Source organism: Mesoplodon densirostris, chromosome 1, assembly GCF_025265405.1.
Source record: "Mesoplodon densirostris isolate mMesDen1 chromosome 1, mMesDen1 primary haplotype, whole genome shotgun sequence".
NCBI classification, from domain to species: Eukaryota; Metazoa; Chordata; class Mammalia; order Artiodactyla; family Ziphiidae; genus Mesoplodon; species Mesoplodon densirostris.
Genome location: NC_082661.1, coordinates 110,452,107 through 110,472,883, shown reverse-complemented (window position 1 = coordinate 110,472,883; position 20,777 = coordinate 110,452,107). Strand labels below are relative to the sequence as shown.

General features: G+C 44.5%; 2 protein-coding genes and 1 pseudogene across 3 annotated transcripts in view; 1 reads left to right on the top strand and 2 right to left on the bottom strand.

Moving 5' to 3' along the window:
* The first annotated feature begins 64 nt into the window (after nt 1-64).
* EXOC8 (exocyst complex component 8) lies at nt 65-4,900 on the top strand. Its single transcript, XM_060107746.1, has one exon. The coding sequence runs from the start codon at nt 214-216 to the stop codon at nt 2,398-2,400; it is 2,187 nt and encodes a 728-aa protein (XP_059963729.1). The 5' UTR covers nt 65-213; the 3' UTR covers nt 2,401-4,900.
* A 3,390-nt stretch (nt 4,901-8,290) lies between these two features.
* On the bottom strand, nt 8,291-8,896 carry LOC132483963 (transmembrane emp24 domain-containing protein 2-like; annotated as a pseudogene).
* Nucleotides 8,897-15,996: 7,100 nt separating this feature from the next.
* The window catches only part of GNPAT (glyceronephosphate O-acyltransferase), a 32,551-nt gene continuing 27,770 nt past the window's right edge, over nt 15,997-20,777 (bottom strand). For both annotated transcript variants that reach the window (XM_060107726.1, XM_060107731.1), the window contains 6 exons: nt 19,835-19,914; nt 18,838-18,978; nt 18,474-18,573; nt 18,296-18,389; nt 17,766-17,827; nt 15,997-16,295 (listed from right to left, as the gene is read on the bottom strand). In XM_060107726.1, coding sequence (XP_059963709.1) covers nt 16,252-16,295; nt 17,766-17,827; nt 18,296-18,389; nt 18,474-18,573; nt 18,838-18,978; nt 19,835-19,914 — 521 coding nt within the window. In that variant the 3' untranslated portion in view covers nt 15,997-16,251. The remainder of the gene's footprint in view (nt 16,296-17,765; nt 17,828-18,295; nt 18,390-18,473; nt 18,574-18,837; nt 18,979-19,834; nt 19,915-20,777) is intronic.

Below are 20,777 nucleotides of genomic sequence, written 5' to 3'. Positions count from 1 at the left end.
CTAGGCCGCTGGCGCTGCTGCGCAGGCGGTGCGCCTGCGCCCGGCCTCTTGCGTAGGCGCAGTGCCTGAAGTTCATACCCGGGCGCATGCGTACTCGCCTCTCTTCCAGCCTGCTTCCGCAGCCCTGGAGTTGGACCCGGCTTGGGTGGGCCTCGACAGCGGCGGCATCGGCGACGGCGATAGTGACAGGGACTGCGTGAGTCCCGGACGGAAATGGCGATGGCGATGTCAGACAGCGGGGCGAGCCGCCTGCGGCGGCAGCTGGAGTCGGGCGGCTTTGAGGCGCGGCTGTACGTGAAGCAGCTCTCGCAGCAGTCGGACGGAGACCGAGACCTGCAGGAGCACCGGCAGCGCATCCAGGCGCTGGCGGAGGAGACGGCGCAGAACCTGAAGCGCAACGTCTACCAGAACTACCGGCAGTTCATAGAGACGGCCCGCGAGATCTCCTACCTGGAGAGCGAGATGTATCAGCTCAGCCACCTGCTGACCGAGCAGAAGAGCAGCCTGGAGAGCATCCCGCTTACCCTACTGCCGGCTGCCGCCGCCGCCGCCGCGGGGGCCGCCGCCGCCTCCTCCGGAGGGGAGGAGGGGGGAGGCGGCGCGGGGGGCCGCGACCACCTCCGGGGCCAGGCTGGCTTTTTCCCCAGCCCCGGGGGCGCCTCCCGCGACAGCTCTGGGCCAGGCGAGGAAGGAAAGCAGCGCACTCTCACCACCCTGCTTGAGAAGGTGGAAGGGTGCAGGCACCTGCTGGAGACGCCGGGACAGTACCTGGTGTACAACGGGGACCTGGTGGAATACGAGGCGGACCACATGGCCCAGCTGCAGCGGGTGCACGGCTTTCTCATGAACGACTGTTTGCTGGTGGCCACCTGGCTGCCACAGCGGCGGGGGATGTATCGCTACAACGCCCTCTATCCCCTGGATGGTTTGGCCGTGGTCAATGTCAAGGACAACCCGCCCATGAAGGACATGTTCAAGCTGCTCATGTTTCCCGAGAGCCGTATTTTTCAAGCGGAAAACGCAAAAATCAAACGAGAGTGGCTGGAAGTGCTGGAGGAAACCAAGAGGGCCCTCAGTGAAAAAAGACGCAGGGGGCAGGAGGAGGCAGCTGCCCCTCGAGGGCCACCGCAGGTGACTTCCAAGGCTGGCAACCCATTTGAGGACGAAGACGACGGCGAACCAGCTGTTCCCGAGGCAGAGGAAGAGAAGGTGGACCTCTCAGTGGAATGGATCCAGGAATTGCCTGAAGACCTGGATGTCTGTATTGCCCAGAGGGACTTTGAAGGGGCCGTCGACCTGCTGGATAAGTTGAACCGTTACCTGGAAGATAAGCCCAGCCCACCTCCTGTAAAAGAACTAAGGGCCAGAGTGGATGAGCGTGTCCGCCAGCTCACTGAGGTGCTAGTGTTTGAACTCTCCCCGGATCGGTCCCTGAGAGGTGGTCCCAAGGCTACCCGCCGGGCGGTTTCTCAGCTAATCCGGCTTGGCCAGTGCACGAAGGCTTGTGAGCTGTTTTTGAGAAACAGGGCAGCAGCTGTGCATACTGCAATACGCCAGCTTCGCATTGAAGGTGCCACTTTACTCTACATTCATAAGCTCTGCCACGTCTTCTTTACCAGCCTTCTGGAGACCGCCAGGGAATTTGAGACGGACTTTGCGGGCACCGACAGTGGCTGCTACTCTGCCTTTGTGGTCTGGGCGAGGTCAGCCTTGGGCATGTTTGTGGATGCTTTTAGCAAGCAGGTGTTTGATAGTAAGGAGAGCCTCTCCACAGCGGCTGAGTGTGTAAAAGTGGCAAAGGAGCACTGTCAGCAGCTGGGCGACATCGGACTAGACCTCACCTTCATCATCCATGCCCTCCTGGTGAAAGACATACAAGGGGCCTTGCACAGTTACAAAGAAATCATCATCGAAGCCACTAAGCATCGCAACTCTGAGGAAATGTGGAGGAGGATGAACTTGATGACTCCAGAGGCCCTGGGGAAACTCAAAGAGGAGATGAAGAGCTGTGGAGTGGGTAACTTCGAGCAGTACACGGGGGATGACTGCTGGGTGAATCTGAGTTACACGGTGGTTGCTTTCACCAAACAGACCATGGGCTTCTTGGAAGAGGCACTGAAGCTGTATTTCCCGGAGCTGCACATGGTGCTTTTGGAGAGCCTGGTGGAAATCATTTTGGTTGCTGTTCAGCACGTGGATTACAGTCTTCGGTGTGAGCAAGATCCAGAGAAGAAGGCTTTTATCAGACAGAATGCATCCTTTCTGTATGAAACGGTCCTCCCCGTGGTGGAGAAAAGGTTTGAGGAGGGTGTGGGGAAACCCGCCAAGCAACTCCAGGACCTGAGAAATGCATCGAGACTGATTCGTGTGAATCCCGAAAGTACAACGTCAGTGGTCTGATACCTGGACCTGTTTATGTGTATCCGTGTATATTGCTTATGGATTATTTATATTAAGTTGCAGTAGCATATTCTTTATAGTCTCAAACATGTCTTAAAAATAAAAGATGCCTTCTCGGATAGAAGTGCAAAATCAAAAGGAGAAAGAAAAAAAATGTTAAATTAAGGCCATATGACAGAAACATTGGAATTATTAAAATATATAATATGCTTTCCTTTTAAATTATGCAGCTCTCTAATGCATATATCATCACACTATAGCATTTCAGCTTATCCTTTGACCCACGACACACTTTCTCACAGTGCAGATTATGTAGCGCTGATAAACAGTTTCTGTAAATACAGAGTTTAAGTATGTTGTGAATGTCTCCCTGTTCACAAAAATGTTAGGTTTCTTAGGGTACTGTGCCATATAAAACCCCCTGTGCCCTATACTTCCACACCTTAAAATGTGTCTGAACAATTTGGGGGAAAGAAAGGAGTTGAGGAAATTGGTTTTAGGGTAAACTTTGGTCAAAAGAATTCCTTCATGAAGGTAGCTAGTGTGTGGACTTGAGTACTCCAATCCTTATAGAGCACAAGAGGAAGCTGTCATAAACACAGTTCCAACGTAATTTAAATGGTTCATCATTTTTAGCTGCTAATTAGCAGCTTGATAACACTTGATTTGGGAGCATTTACTTGAAAATCTTAAGAACTATCATCAAATTTTTTTTTTACGTATTTCTGAGTTGTCTGAAGTTCCCTTTTATCATATTAAAAAAAATAAAAAACAAGACACATTGAAGAACCTGACAGCGCTTTGGTGTGGGTTACACATAGTGGCTCAGACTTCATGCAAGTGGGAGAAAAGTTTTCAGATTTCAGGGTCTGGGTGGGTGGGAAATTAGGGAAAATCCTATGCAGACCCCACGGTGTTCTTAAGTATGACTGCTTTGAGCAGAAATTTGTTTTTGTTTTTTTGTGGCTAAGTGGATAGCTTTTCGTGGCTAAGGGTAAGTGTTTTTTCGTCTCACAGAAAAATGAGACAGTGTGCCCAAAGGAAGGGGGAAAAACCTTTGGTGACTCCTAAAATGCTCCAGGCTGCATTTTTCATGTTTTATTTTTAAATTTTATTTGTTTCTCAAACTGAATATAATGCTTACTTCAGATTGTTTAGTAAACAAAAATAACTAAAGAAATTTGAGCTTCCCGAGGTTTCTAAACTTGCATCCATTGTATATTGATTATCTGGCCTTCCTCATACCTGGAGAGAAACTGCTAAGACCCATTTTTCCCCTAACTTCTAGTTGTGATTCTTGTCCCTAAGTGTCATTTCTGATGCCGATGACGTGAAAAGGTCGTTTCTTTTATCTGAAGGAAAATAGTGGTATTAAGACTGTGGGAATTATGTAAAACCTAAAATAGCTTCTAATAGCAGGTTAGGGTTGTAAAGCTCCTTGACTTAATTACTCATATGCCAGACGAGCCTCTTATTTTATATTTAGCTATGCATATCTAAAAGGTTGAAAATTATCAAAGTTAAAGATTTTCTTTGACTTTTTTTCACATAACTTTAGCATTTACTAGATAATAACCATAACTGGATATCTCAGTTGAACAAAAACAGTTATAATCTGCCTTTTTGTTTTTTAAGATCACTGGAGACTTGAATTTGATAAAAATTATATGATTATTTTATGCCACTTAAAGTTTCCAAAATTATATTGTATGAAACATGTATTGTGTCTATATTTGATGCTGGATCCATGAAATGATACTTCTGAAATCAAAACTTCTCTTACGGCATGAAGTGTTAAAAACCTCAGTGCATATGCTCCCAGATGCTATTTCAATGGTAGCCTTTTCACAGAACTGTCTGCTTTTTAAAACTGGAAGTACAGAATTTTCTTCTGTTAAAAGTTGTGTGTTCCTTAAAGTTGTAGCTGGAGGAATTAGGCTGTTGGTGAATCAGTTTGTGTGGGAAGTTGATTAAAGACCATCGATGTTGCAACGTGCCTTTGTGCCAGGACAGAGCAATTTCACTGCATTTCCTCCAAATGGGGTCAGAGCTCTTCTCTCTAGTTCTCGTTCAGTAAGACACCAAAACAAGGTCTGAAAACGGAATGCGGTTAGAGATTGCCCGAAAATATAGTACATACGGTATTATACCAGTTAAGTGTTGATTGCCTTGTCTCGGTTGCTTTGAAGATAACACTCACTTGAGCTTGAAATCAGACTTGATTGAATTAGTGTTGAAGAAAGATGCCCTGTGGAATTAAGTCTGTTTTTGATTAAAGCCTCATCTCACTTAAGTGCTGAAAACTCACTTATTTTTGTTTAGAACACTACCTATCGTTGTCATCAGCACTTGTACTTTGCAACTTGCTTTCCTGGGATTGGGAATTCGGGACTTGACGTGTAGTATAAAATCAGTATGTGTACATTTTGCTTATTGGTATGCTGTGATCTGAGGGAATCTGAAATGTTTTACCAAAATAAAGCTGAAAATTTTTCTTACACTGGATAAAATTGATTGATATTACAATGTTATATTTATTTCTTTTCTTTAATGAGGATTTAATATTGTTATGTTCATGTTACTGAAATGTTTTAAAAGCCTAGGTTTTCTAGTTTTTGTTTTTCTATATGAGGAGTAATAGGTACAAAACTGTTAGCTTATTTAAGTAAGTGTTCTGCTACTATCAGAATTGTGAATTAAGTCAGATGGCAACTTTTTAGGATTCCCTTGAACGGGAGATTTCAGATGTACAAAATGTGAATTTACTCTAAAAACTGGGTGTTAGGGACTTCCCTGGCAGTCCAGTGGTTAAGACTCCATGCTTCCAGTGCCGGGGGGGCATGGGTTTGATCCCTGGTCAAGGAACTGAGATCCCACATGCCACGGGGTGCAGCCAAAAATAAATAAATAAGTAAAAATAAAAATATAAAAAGGGGGTTTCATACTATCTGCACATCTTTAAGTGAAGAAAATATAATGTGGGCTATATGACCTAGGAACTAGGATCATAAATGACAAGGATCTCCTTTTTTAAAAAAAATAATACGTGGATATTGTGGGAATTATCACGTATAATTGATTTAACAGTATTTAGGGAATGCTATGCCTCACATTGACTAAAACGCAGGTGGGAAGGACAAAATAACGTTAAGCATGCTTTCACTTAATATACTTAAAAATTGGTGAAAATAGAGAAAAACTTGGAAAAAATAAATTAGCAAATTAAAGGCAAAACTATTGCAAATTAAATTCAGCAAAATTAATTAGTTTATCAATCAATCAATCAATAATTGCAAACCGTGTTGGGTGAAAAAAAAAACACAAGACCAAAAAACCTGCGTGTCGCAGTTTAAGTGCCATGGGAATGCTGAGAAGGAAGAGAGCAGTGTTATTCTGAGGAGTTTGGAAAGGCCTCGTGGAATTGTTGGCCTTGGAGCAGGTCCTGGAAGAGGGGACAAGATTTATGAGTGCAAGGAAGATGGGCGTGCAAGTGTGAGCAAAGACGTGCAGCAGGAGTGCGTGCGTGCTTGGGACAGTCTTGTGAAGGAATGTCACTGTCACAGCGCCGTTGCAGATATGCTAGAGATTTTTTTTTTTTTTTTTTTTTTCTTTTTGCGGTATGCGGGCCTCTCACTGTTGTGGCCTCTCCCGTTGCGGAGCACAGGCTCCGGATGCGCAGGCCCAGCGGCCATGGCTCACGGGCCCAGCCGCTCCGCGGCATATGGGATCCTCCCAGACCGGGGCACGAACCCGTATCCCCTGCATCGGCAGGCGGACTCTTAGCCACTGCGCCACCAGGGAGGCCCATATGCTAGAGATTTGAGGAGAGGAACTCTGTGTCTGTAATGCACCCCTACTAAGGAAGCTTCCATCGTGCAGAGGGTAGGAGGTAAAAAGTCCACGTCATCCTGCCCGAGCCCCTGGTGACCCCCTCAGCATAGGTGCCACTTGTAAGAGTTTCTCGTACATCTTTTCCCCAGAAATTGGACTGTACAGCACCTACTGTTGACCCTCTTGCTCTTACTCGGGTGCCACCAGTTCAATATTTCTCAGAACTGCTCACATCAGTACCTCACCGGGCTGGATTTTTCTGTGATTGAACAGCATTCAATCACAATGAATGGATCTGTCAGGATCGCGCACTTTCCAATTACTTTGCTGTCTTCAGGTTTTTTTCAGGATTGCCAAAAATCCTGAAAAAAGCTCTCTATGCATGTATCTTTGCTTACCTGTGCGACTGTGTCTTAGGACACATTTCTAGAAATTGCTCGGCCAAACCATACATTTTAAATTTAGGTAAATGGGGCTTCCCTGGTGGTGCAGTGGTTAAGAATCTGCCTGCCAATGCAGGGGACACGGGTTATGAGCCTTGGTCCAGGAAGACCCCACATGCCTCGGAGCAAATAATTTACATCTTTTAACTCAATTTTGAAGTGTTTTCACACACACACACACGCACAAATTGGCATGCAACAGCTGTCCTAAGGTAAAACACAGTCACCTTAAAACCGTTGCAAGTATTTTCACCCAAGGTTGAAAAATTGTTTATCCTGAACGTGAAAACCTGTAACAAATTTAAATTAATTATATAAAACTCGTTACTTGTAGTTTTCCCCTTGCAAAGATCCAAAAAAAAAAAAAGTCCAAATAACTAATATACATCAGTCACAACATGGTCCTGGATCATCCCCACACCAAAACTAGATGCTCCTTTAATTTTAAACCCATCATCAGAGACCAAGAGAACATCATTTCGTTTTATACAAAACAAAATTCACATGTGCCGAAAAAGAAAGAGCCAAAAAAACCAGAAACAAAAACCCTAGTACTGACAGTAATGCTCAGTACACTAATTAGTGGCCAAAATACCACTGATCAAAAATAAAATAGTGTGGGCTTCCCTGGTGGCGCAGTGGTTGAGAGTCCGCCTGCCGATGCAGGGTATGTGGGTTCGTGCCCCGGTCCGGGAAGATCCCGCATGCCGCGGAGCAGCTGGGCCCGTGAGCCATGGCCGCTGAGCCTGTGCGTCCGGAGGCTGTGCTTAGCAACGGGAGAGGCCGCAATGGTGAGGGGACCGCGTACCACAAAAAATAAAAATAAAAATAAATAAAATAGTGGCCGTATATCACTGCAAAGAAATCCAAGAGGCTTTTAACCCTTTGGCATCAGAAATCCAGATTTTTCCAATTATGTGAATGTATACCTCCTACGTGCCAAGAATAGAGAAAGTGTTATGTGCCGTCATAGAAAGAAAAAGAACTACCGTTCACTGCACCACCCAGAGAACTGGCTTTAACAGAGACTTCTTACAAGGTTAGGCAGAAACCAAAAAATAGTTATTAGCTCCTTGTGTCAACATTTTAAGTGGAGGTGATTGAGTTCTAAGGTTCAAAGTAAAACTTTAAAGGGGAAAAAGGTTAGGCTGGATAGAAAATGTCAAGATTCAGATTGTTGTTTCTGGTGAGGACTCAACAAAATGAAACTTTAATGACTTGAACTGCAGGATAAGGGATCCCAAGAATGCAGTCATTTCTAGTAAAGTGCTATCAGTAAAGTACTATCCTGAACAAACTGCATTTTATGATGAAAACAAAAGGAAAGAAGATATAATAAGGACTATACACCTATATTCCACTCTCAGTGTTTGAGTTCTGGAAGGACCTGTATAATGAAGGAAGAATTCAAATGTGAAATCATGCCAATCACATGTCAAATTTTCACTACAACTTTCCCAAAAAAGTGTTTTCCCCCAATATCTGTTAATCACAAAGAAACGAAGCTGTGAATGTACAGTTCAGAAAATAAAAATGGAGAAACTAATGACATCATTATGACAAAGATGTTTGGTAAACAGTGAATTATGACTTTGGGATCATCAGGAAAAGGCTTTTTAAACAACCCTCTGGACTTCAAAAAATCTCTTCAGGTAGATTTGTCCCAGTGTCATAGCAACTAGAACAAGAACTTCAAAGAAGGACCAAAGGACCACTCTGCTGTTTGTGTTGTCATTGATTGCTCTGTGTATTCTCTCCCAAACTTCCATGTATTCCTGTTCATGCTTTACAGCCGTCATCACCACTGTGAGCTCATTAATCATTTTGTCTAGCTTGTTCTGTTGAGCTTCTGTTTCCATGTCTTGTCCTTTTGGAGCCTCCCCAGTATCACTGTGAATACCACTTTGTCTTTGGGGTCATAGTGGACGTCCTATTGCTAAAACAAAACTTATTATGTTCCATCCATGTGAGCAGCAAATGTGTATTTCCCCACTGGACTCCCGGTCTCCTTTATAAATTCCTGTATTATCAGGCCCTGTAACCTCCACGTCGATGTCCAGGAAGCTGCCCTTGGCCACCTCCAAGATGAGGCCCATCTCGGTGCCCGAGGTGACCGGCTGGAAGAAGCACTTCTTGGCATGCCCGTCGATGCTGACGAAGTAGCCCGAGGCCGTGGCCCGGAGGGCGGCTAGGAGCACCAGCAGTTCAGCGAGCGTCCTCATGGTGGGGCTGGGTCCGAAGCCAGGACCCAGGACCGGGACTGTGGCCTCCAGAGTATTCCGATTGTAATAAGATTTATTCATTTTTACTCATCTGTGAAAAAAGCTTACCAAGCTTTGCTTGTAATTTTTATGAGTGAGATTCAGCAACCTTGTATTTCTTTTTTTATCAAGCTCCCTACATCTGTCCTTTGCCATTCTTTTCTTAGATGATCTTTGTCTTATGATTTTGTAGTTTATAGTATATTTAGGAAATTAATTTTTCATGTGTACTAAGTGTTACAGATATTTTTCCCCTCGTTTGTCATTTATTCATTTATTCATTTATCTATTTATTTATTTTTGGAGTACAGTATATGTTAATCTGTTATGAAGCCAGACTTACCTGAGTTTTTTCTGTGTGATTCCTATGTTTTCAGTCAGACTTTGAAAGGCCTTACTCACTTTCGGATTCCAAAAACATTCATGCTTTTCTTCTAGCAATTTAGTATATTGTAGTATTTGAAATTTTGCTCCATCTGTAATTTGTTTTAAAGAATAATGTAAGAATCTCATTTTCCCACAACTATCAATAATTAGCAAATTGCTGCAGTAATTTTGAATCATCCTTCTTTTTTCCCCCCTTACTTGAAATGCCATTTTATTAATTTATTATAGTTGTACTAGATGTGTATCTGGGTACATTTTGGGCTCTATGTTCTGTTTCACTGATATTTTGATTTCTGTGCCATTATCAACCTGTTTTAATTGTAGATTTGTAATTTAATAACTGGTAGGACTGGTCTCATTCTTCTGCTGTTTCACTTTTTTCCTAAGTATTCTTACATGTTTATTATTCAAATTGCATTTTGAATAAGTTAATGACATTTCTTACCATCCTCCAAAAGAGTTGGCATTTTGATTGAAATCATATTGAATGTAGACTAATTTAGGGAAATTTGACATCTTTATAATTTTGAATCTTCTTATTTATTTATGCAAGTGTACTTTCATATTTCAGCAGCATTTTCAAATTTTCTTCAGGTAGATCTTGCACGTTTCTTTGTGAGTTTATTCCTCGGTGCTTCATCTGTAATGCTTTTGTGAATGAAATCTTTTAAGAGCTTTCCAGTATATAATCACATCACCCAAATAAGGATAATTTTGCCTCTTAAATTTTTATACATCTTATGGAGTTCTCTTAATATTCTATATTAAGCTGAACATCCAAAACTATGTTAATCAGTTTTGCTTGATATTAATATCAAGGAATTAGAAATTATACCAGATATGTATCTACTAGAAGTGTTTTTCCTGTTTTTTTTTTTTCCCTCAAAGCCTGATATTGGCTTTTGATCATTACGTTAAGGAAGTGATCATCTCTTCCAGTTAACTAAGAGTTGTGGTTTTAATTTTTTTTTTTTTGCGGTACGCGGGCTTCTCACTGTTGTGGCCTCTCCCGTTGCAGAGCACAGGCTCCGGACGCGCAGGCTCAGCGGCCATGGTTCACAGGTCCAGCCGCTCTGCGGCATGTGGGATCTTCCCGGACCGGGGCACGAACCTGTGTCCCCTGAATCGGCAGGCGGACTCTCAACCACTGCGCCACCAGGGAAGCCCGGTTTTAATTTTTTTAGGTCAGGAATGCATGTTGAATTATCAAATGAATCTCAGCATCTAGTGAGCTAATCATTATTTTTCTCCTCTGTCATATTAATTTGGTAAGTTTTTTTTTTTTTTTTTTTTTTTGCGGTACGCGGGCCTCTCACTGCTGTGGCCTCTCCCGTTGCGGAGCACAGGCTCCGGACGCGCAGGCTCAGCGGCCATGGCTCACGGGCCCAGCCGCTCCGCGGCATGTGGGATCTTCCCGGACCGGGGCACAAACCCGCATCCCCTGCACCGGCAGGCGGACTCTCCACCACTGTGCCACCAGGGAAGCCCGGTAAGTTTTTAAGATAGATTTCCTAACACCGAACCGCATTCACACTCTGAATTAATTCTATTTGGTTGTAACGCATAATTCTTTTAATATAGTGCCTGATTCTAATGAATATTTCCGTAGAATTTTTGCATGGATATCCAGTGTTTGTGTCATTCATAGGTGAGTGTGTGCAGCATGATAATAATGACAGTGAAGTGATGAGACACATCCGCATTCCTTTTGATTCCTGAACAATGAGAACGAAAGATCATACGGTGTGACCCAGGTGACTTGTGTCACTTCACGTATAATGAGCCACCCCAAGCTTCCAGGACAGTCAGAGCTCTTACAAGGAGGTAAGGAGGTATCCCATTGAATCTCTCCTCCATTTCACACTGTGTCAGAGATGTACGGGATACGTAAGCTGTCTGTATGTTAAATACATTCTGTATGTATTGAGAAACACATGTATGTTTCATTCGCACAGGATATTTGCATTTCATTTTTTCCCATCAACTTCCCTAGAGCAGTGTTGGGCATAACATAGATGATAAAAGCTTATTAAATAAATACTATTGAGCACATTTCTTTAATAACTAATGACAGTTCTCATTTATGAGGTGACTAGTTTGCACCAGGCCCTTTATTACATGCTTCATCTCATTTGATCCTGACAATAACCTGGAAAATAGGTATTGTTATACTCATTGTACAGATACAGGAAGAGACTCAGCGAAAGCCATATACCTACCTGGCTAAGGTGTCTCCCCACTGAGTGTCAGGCTGTATTCAAGACCAGGTCCCAGGCCCAGTTTTTTCACTCTGTCATTAACCAGACGATCACTTATATACAGAATTATTTCAAGCTGGTGTTTCTAAGTAAAGTTGCTGAAGACAAAATTATTTTGGCATGTGCCTCAATCAGTAAGAATCAGAGGGCTTCCCTGGTGGCGCAGTGGTTAGAGTCCGCCTGCCAATGCAGGGGACACGGGTTCGAGCCCTGGTCCGGGAAGATCCCACGTGCAGCAGAGCAACTAAGTCCGTGCGCCACAACTACTGAGCCTAAACTCTAGATCCCACGAGCCACAACTATTGGAGCCCACGTGCCACAACTGCTGAAGCCCGCACGCCTAGAGCCCGTGCTCTGCAACAAGAGAAGCCACAGCAGTGAGAAGCCCGTGCACCGCAACCAAGAGTAGCCCCCTAGAGACCCCAGAGGGAGCGTGGCCCTGCTGACCCCTGGATTTCAGCCCGTTGAGATTCCTTCCAGACCTCTGACCTCCTAAGCAGTACAATAATAAATTTGTTTAAGCCACAAAAACTCCCCGAGAACAAAGCACACCACCTGCAATTTCAGAACTGAGATTCTAAAGACTTTCTGAGAAAGCAAACAGTTTACATTCAGGAATCAGAATGTTCTAGTCGACTTTAGAAACCAGAAGACAATGGAGAATGCTTTTCAAAATTCTGAAAGAAAATTATTCCTAACCTAGAATTCTATGCTATTTTCTTGCTTTCTTTTTAAAAAAATTTTTATCTATTTTTTGGCTGCATTGGGTCTTCGTTGCTGTGCGTGGGCTTTCTCTAGTTGCGGTGGGTGGGGGCTACTCTTCGTTGCGGTGCACGGGCTTCTCATTGCAGTGGCTTCTCTTGTTGCAGAGCACGGGCTCTAGGCACGCGGGCTTCAGTAGTCGTGGCTCGCAGGCTTTAGAGTGCAGGCTCAGTAGTTGTGGTGCACGGGCTTAGTTGCTCCGCGGCATGAGGGATCTTCCTGGACCAGGGCTCAAACATGTGTCCCCTGCATTGGCAGGCGGATTCTTAACCACTGCACCACCAGGGAAGTCTTCTAACCTAGAATTCTATACCCAGCTAAGCCATCAGACAACGATGAGAGTGCAAAAAAAGATATTTTTAAGCAGGTGAAGTCTAAAATATTAATCCCTCATACCCCTGGAACATGGGCTTCACTAACATTAATAAACAAATAAACAAAAAGAAAGACATGGGATCCAAGAGGGAGGGGAGTCCCATGCAGAAAAGTGAAGGGAACTGTTAAGGTAACAGTGACAGGAAACCTCAGGTTGACAGCTATACAGCAGGCCTCGAAAGCAACCAGCCCAGCCAGGGTGGGCTCTAGAAAAATGATGTGTGTGAACCTACTGAAGGGGATCCACACTTCTGTCAGAGTTGATAACTTTAATCTGGAAAAAAAAAAAAAAGTAAAGATACGAACAAGTCAAAGGCGGCATCAAAATCTGTTTTCTACCCCATGTTGAAGGATTCCATTCTATTGGTGGGAGGAAGAAGGGATGTCGGGAAAAGCTGTGATTTCCAACAAAGGCCCAGCTGACCTTGGAAGATGGCGGGTGTCTGCAAGAGAGAGAGAGATGGAGCAACGCACCACCCCATAACGCTGTTGGGCTGAACAGCTAGGCTGAGACCTGCTCTAAGTCAGGGATGCGAGTGCCTATGGCCATAATGACCACTCCAGAAGCACCCAATCTCATTTACTCTGAGAAGCCAAGGAGGGCTTGTCCCAGTCAGGAGCAGCAGTAATAACAGGTTACACTTACTCCCAAGGACTGTTTCAAACATTTCACTGACACACGTTTCTCACAACTCAAGAGGTATTAGCATCATCCCCATTTTATGGATAAGGAAACTGAGGCTCTGAGAGTTTAAACAAATCACATGTAACACAGGGCTACTGTACAGCAGAGTTGGATTTCATAGCCAGTTGGGCTTTGGAGCCTGCATTCTTAGCTGCTACATTATACTGTTTGGATGGGAGACTGTTCTGGAAAACCAGGTGTTAAGGGTCTTTTTACTTACTTCAAAGCAGGAGCAGCTCCAGAATTTATAGATTGGGCGGGGGTGTGGAGGGGAAGGCCTTAGGGACAGCAGTGTGGCTTGTAACTGTGGTGTGTGCAGGAGCTCGTGTGCGGCACGATACAGGATACACGCTTGGAAGCTCTGACAGCATATGAAGCGTGCTGTTCTTTGACTAAGACTTTAGGTTGACTTGGGTGACTTGGGACGGTTTGAGGAGACTGAGAGGGGAAAAGTGCCCCCTGCCACCTCCCACAGCTGTCTCCCTCTGCTGCAATGCCTCATTTGGTTTGGGCTGCACCCCATCTTGCTGCCTCTCCTCTGTCTGCTTACTTGTGTGGTTCTGATGCCAGAGCTGGCCAGGAGACAAGTCTACAGCCACGTGCACCCAAAACTCCAAGGTCTTTGTCCCCAAACCTGAAATGCATTACAAACAGGTCTCAAAGTAGATAAAAGTCACCTTAGTCTTCAACACATATATTCATGGCATGAGAAGAGAACAAGTAACCAAACCGGGTGTACAGGGATTCTTTGTAAGGCATGCCTACACAGCTAGAATTGGCCAGGACTCCGCCTCCCCACTGCTCTGGTCTCCCTGGAGGGCAGCAGCTCGGTGCCGTTTGGGTGGCATGCCATACAGCCCTCAGCCATGAACAGCCCAACTGACTCCTCAGCTCTTAAGCAGCCTCAACACACGCCAGTCTGCTCTGGCTCCCCAAACAAGCAGAGCCACATGGAGGGCCCCTCTGCCCCTCACACACGGACTAGAGCAATGGCTCTCCAATCCGAATGTGCAGCAGAAACAGTTTGGCCTCTGGGGAACGCACACACATTCCAGGAATTTGCATACAGATAGTCCTACAACCACGTCGAGAAACTTTTTAGCATTTCCCGTGGCACTTATATTCCTGTTCAAATGTTTTACAAGGGTCTCTAAGCCACTACAGATGTTGAGCCCTGCTGCTATGGACTCAATGGTGGCCCCCAAATTCAAATACTGAAGCCCTAATCCCCAGTGTGACAGTATCTGGAGGTGAGCCTTTGGGAAGTAATTAGGGCTAGATGGAGTAAATGGGGGTGGGGCCCTCATCTGACAGGGTTAGTGCCCTTCTAAGAATAGACAGCAGAGAAGACTGTTCTGTCTCCAGGTGCACAAAGAGGTAATGTGAACACACAGCAAGGTGGTGGTCTCCTACAAGCCCAGAACAGAGGCTTCATAATGAAACCTACCTTGCTGGCACCTTGGTCTTGGACTTCCGGCCTCCAGAACTGTGAGAAAACAGATTTCTGCTGTTTAAGCCACCCACTCTGTAGTATTTCATATGGCAGCCCAAGCAGACAAATACACCTGCCTTTCTTTTTTTTTTCTTTTTGCGGTATGCGGGCCTCTCACCGTTGTGGCCTCTCCCGTCGCGGAGCACAGGCTCCGGACGCGCAGGCCCAGCGGCCATGGCTCACGGGCCCAGCCGCTCCGCGGCATATGGGACCCTCCCAGACCGGGGCACGAACCCGTATCCCCTGCATCGGCAGGCGGACTCCCAACCACTTGCGCCACCAGGGAGGCCCCACCTGCCTTTCTTTTTAATTTCACTTCCCGTGACTCGTTTCAGCCAGATTTCAGGTCCTTTGGAACCAATCCCAAGACATTTCAATCACTATTCTTTCTGCACACCCACCCCCTGTACCTCCTGTCACCTCAACCCCACACTTCGAGGACTGGCTCCTCTCACCCTAATTCTCAGCTTAAATGTCACTTCCAGTAGTGGCTAGCTGTCAAGGTTTTTGCTGTTCACCCACCTTATTTCAAACTTTTCTTCCCTTGAATTGTTAAGCCTATATATGACACTTCTCCTAACTTCTCTTTGTTCCATGTACTTTCTCTAATTCAGTTTTATTGATTAAGGCCCTTGGGTGGCAAAATTTACTGTAAGCTAGCTACCATATTACAGATCTCTGTCAAATGTGCACTTGTTTGAGGCAACTTTAATTAAAGAAAGCCAGGAGAAGTATAAGATATGCCCTTTCTAGTAGTTTTCTTTTTTTTTTTCTTTTTTTTTTTTTTTGTGGTACGCGGGCTTCTCACTGCTGTGGCCTCTCCCGTTGCGGAGCACAGGCTCCGGATGCGCAGGCTCAGCGGCCATGGCGCACGGACCCAGCCGCTCCGCGGCATGTGGGATCTTCCCAAACCGGGGCACGAACCCGTGTCCCCTGCATCGGCAGGCAGACTCTCAACCACTGCGCCACCAGGGAAGCCCTCTAGTAGTTTTCTTTTGATAGCCAGAGCCTTTTGACTCGATGCTGCACTTTAATTCAGAAGTCAACGTAACAGTTTAATACATGTAATAAGTTAAAAAGTGTTAGTGAAATAGGAGCTGGGTTTTGTTTTTCCAAACATGTTTCCAAAAGCCTGTTTTATTTTAAAACACACACGGAGTTGGACACAAATGCCTTTTTAACCATCGTGGAGATTTCACGGATTGCTTAAATTGGTCACCCTTCCTCTCTACTGAGCCCGCCGTTCTTGACGCCTTATGAAGGACGAGAAGATGGGTCTCTTCCTTTGCTTCCCTCTTACGAGTCCTTGGATGACAGTAATTATATGACCAATTTTCCCATAACCATTTGGCAATCATTAAAGCTTTGCGGTTGCCAGTTTTCCTACCGGTGTCTTACCACCTAAGGGAGAAAGACAGAGACGGCTCATGAAATGATATTGAGTTTGCCCTTCCTTGTACAACTATTTAGGCACTGGCAAAAGAGAAACACATGACCCTTGTGCAGAGTCTTACAGACTTGACAAAGCACCAATGGAGACAGCAGTGCCCTTTGCTGGGGAAGCAGTGGTGTCTCAGAGGCGATGGGCATGGCCAGCCCCACAGCCATGTTTCCTGAACTGCACGTCTATGGTGGTCTAGTACGTTCACACTCACGTATCTGCCTTCCGAGAGGAGGAACTCAATCCCGTCGTCCTCACGACGAGGGCTTCGGGGTTTGTTTTAGCTTTATGCCCCTCTCATCAAATTCAAAATCGAGTTTCAAGGTTACGTATTCTGAAAGTTCAGACATACTATAAACAGAAGACTGGGGGGAAATTCCCTGGCAGTCCAGTGGTTAGGACTCCGTGCTTTCACTGCTGAGGGCCCAGGTTCATTCCCTGGTCAAGGAGCTAAGATCTTGGAAGTCGCGGCACGGCCAAAAAAAAAGAAAAAAGACTGGGATTTCAACCTACGTATTTTCTTCAACAAGAAATTAGTACTTTCACCTTCCCTATCTCTGTCAACTATACCTTTGCCCTTTATACTTTTTTCTTCAATGACTCTCCTTTAACCATATGCCTGCCCTGGTTTTCCCCTAATCCCAGCAGACATCTATCTAAAGCTCTTCTATACAGGTTTGACAAGTGTACTGAGTTACGATTAGGTACAAAAATACTACTTGTAAGAATATCCACTCAGTGAGCTAGTGCTTTTTCAGTATAATCAGCAATTATTTTTTTTCAAAAGCTAACACCCTCCCCTTCTAAAGTCACCCCATCATTCCTATGAGAAGTGTTCTCTACCTCCTCTGACCTTTCAAATCTGTTTATATCAAAAGTCTTGACTCTTACTGTATACCATAAACAAATGGCCTCGCCTTTTGGGGCTGGACTATTTCTTTATAAGCTGATAGGATCTGCAGAAGAGTCTGGAGCGGATTATTCTCTCAAGGATGTGCTATCAGCCCCCAGTTTCAAGTTCAGAGTCTATATATGATGTGGACATTGACCCCGACCCCTCACACGGGAAAGAAGAGATTTGAGTGTGGAGAGGGAGCAAATGAATCTAAGGACCAAAACGAGAGGGGTTTTCTTGATGCTCACCAAGACTAGATGTGAAGGGTCTAGATCTTGGACCCTGATTAGTTATGTCAGGAGCTGATCCTTTTTATGTTGTATAAGACCGCCTATTTTATGCCTGTTGTGTCTTCTCTGTTAGTTTTCTCCTTAGTTTCCTTGAGAAAATTCTAGATGACAGAAATAGTTCTCTGCGTATACTAAAACTCTGCTGTTCATTTTGATAAAGTATTTAGTGCCATACTTTCTTGTTTTACTATATGTTGATAAATGCAATGTGCAAACCCATCATATTTTTATTAAACAGCACTTACCAAGCATTTCTTCTAACTTTGTTGTGGCAGGTTCATTCACAGTAAATATATAATCACTATTTCTAGGAGAAAAAGTAACAAGCTTTCTTATTACATAAACTAGGAGGAAAAGACAACATTCATTATTTATATAGTAAGACTACTTTTAAACAGTCTTCCTCAGGGCTAGTTTTAAATAGTTGAAAGTTGTGTGTATATATATGTAAGAATACACACACACACACACACAACATGCCCCGCCCCCCAATTTTTCTTATAATTAACCTATAAATTTCCATATTAGGTTGAAGCTAAAATGCCAGCCTAAAGCACTTTCTTTCTTTGCTTCAATATGGTTTTTATTCACACCCACAATAAAATCCGCATGGTAACTCAGAGTGACTTAGCTAATCAGGACATAGATAAGTGAAGCATGATGTAATGTTTCCTAGATCCTGCATGTCCACTTCTCTCTCTCGACTTGGTGCTCAACTGTTCTGAGCTGTCACTGCCCCCAGAGCTCACCCTGGGCGTTGTGCACAGTTACTTACACCTTCTTCTTCTCCACCACACCGAGCCTCACAAAAGCTGCCAAGGCATTTTTTTGTACATCGGAGGATAATACATCGTAACACTGTGAGGCACCTAAAAGAGAGGGAAAGGGAGAGTTAATGGCTTACTTTCTGTGCTCAACTAACAGAAGTTACCGCCCACAGAGGTGTGACTCACCTTGATGGAGAAGCTGACCTGTGAATTTTCTAACGTTCACCAAGTACTGTTTCTCAGTGAAGTAGTCTTCTTCTTCGTTCAAGAGGTATTTGCAAATTATCTAATTTTTAAGAGGGAGGATGAGAGGAACAGAAAGTGAAAAAGAGCCGCCAAATACAGGAGAAGAGGAATCATTTCACACTGCCCCTCTTAACAGAATGCTACATTATATTAGAGCAGAATAAAGACCTCCCGCCAAAAAAAGTTCTACCTTTCACCTGGGGAAGACACTTGCTCTTCAGACCAGAAACAAGTACAGGGTAGGAAAGTCTTAGTTATATTTGCTATGGGAGGATGAAGGAGAACTTGCGAAAGATTTACACACCTGGTAAGATTCCACAAAAGGTTTAAAGAGTCCTATTAAAAACTCTAGCACAGTATTTCCTTTTTCTGTAATGAGGATGTCCCTTGTCGTCACTTGTGTGGCCTCACTTTTACAAAGCAGGTAACAGCCTTCTTCAAAGTCCTGCAAGGGGAGGGGAGAAGACAGAATGCATCCTCTAATTTATAACTTAGGTCAACGATCCACTGCTGGCTCAGCATGTGCAGCCCTACGCCCTCACAACAAGGGGAACACCAGCTAATTCTGCAAGCCTTCCCGGACTGTTGTGGCTGTCAGACAGGACCAGAGCAGCACTGTTCCAACACTCACAATGCTGGACCTCAAATACAGCAAACACCAAAACGCTGATGAGCCTCAGAAATCATCACCTGGGCCATAGATTTTCCTTTGCTTTGCACTGACGAGCCATACTCCTTGCACTTGAATAGAAGTGCATGCAGCAAGTCCAAAAAGTACTGAGAATCATGTTATGCTGAGAACGGCTGCCCTCGTTTCCTACTGAATAAAACCTGTGGCCCTCAGCCTAACAGACACTTAACCCATGTGTCAATGCTGGCGCTGCCCCCAGCCCAGCAAGCCAGAAGTCCAGCTCTGGGAGCCCGATCCTTCACTTGCTGTCTACACCACCAGGCAGGACCACTGTTCTCTAATTGCAAAGCAAAAGGCCCTACTCATTCTAACAAGTGGTGCTGGAAAATGTGTGCTGGTTGCTAAATTTTCTAACAAAATAGAGTTGGTTTATTTACAGTGGCTGCACTAATGGTTCAAAGATTTGGTTCCTCTCACCAAATAATCCCTAAGTTATTGATTAAACCCGACCAAGAATTAAAACAGTTTGTTGAACTGTGAGTGTCCATGTTTCTCTTCTGTTCTGCTGCACGCAGCCTTGAAGGGAGGGAAGACACACCCGTGAATCCAAGCCTAACATTTCCAGAACTCACACCACAAACACACTTGCTCTTTGGCAGTAAGGATTTACCTTTAGTGCATTTCCTGGAAGAAAGATGAACTCATCTGAAAAAACACTGCATAGGAAGCGAAAGCAACTGTAGACATCCTCTGGAAATAAATTCATTACATAAAATTACAACTCTGCTTTTTAAACATTCAGGGAGTACCAAGAAGTCCATGATATTCCAAAATGCAGTATTTTAAAGGCATATTATTCATATACCAGGAACAAGAATTAAGGCCCCCAAAGGAAGCTATAACCAATCCAAATTTTACCTACAGAGAAACTACAGGCTAGCATAGTTTCAGTGGTTGAGACTGAATTACAACCAGGTCTCTAACCAGTCAGTCTGGTAACGGGCCAGAGGCCACATTCTGCAGAAGCCAGGGTACTTCATTTCCCCTGTACGTGGTTCCCTAGCAGAGAAGGAAAGGAATGGCTTCCTTCATTCCCTTCCACACTCATATCTGCTGATGTCTCTACTGTACCTTTAGTGCTAGGACACACTGGCACACAGTCATAAAGACTACTGTCTTATTCCTCGGGCGTGTAGGTCAGCCCTGCCCGTTGGCTATAGACCATCTTTCTGATGTGAATTTTCTCATTAGAAAAATATACATCCATGTGGACACAAACGGTTGCCTCCAATTTCAGGGTGTTCACACTGAAACACTCTAGAAGACCATGTATGTGCCCCGCAGTTGTGGACAAATCCCAACGTAAGAAGCCTCAGATAGAACTAGATCAAGTTTTGAGTTTTCTGTGTCCTGAACTAAGCTGTCTGACCTCTCCGGGACCCAGTTTCCTCATTCACAAAATGAAGGCATGAACGCTGGACCTCTGAGGTTCCTTCCAAGGCTGAAGGTCTGTGGCTGAGCCCAGTGTTTCTCAACTCTGGCTTTTCCTTATAATTATCTACAGAGCTTTGAAAAGCAAAAAACAAAAACATCAGTTTCTGGCCCACACCCCA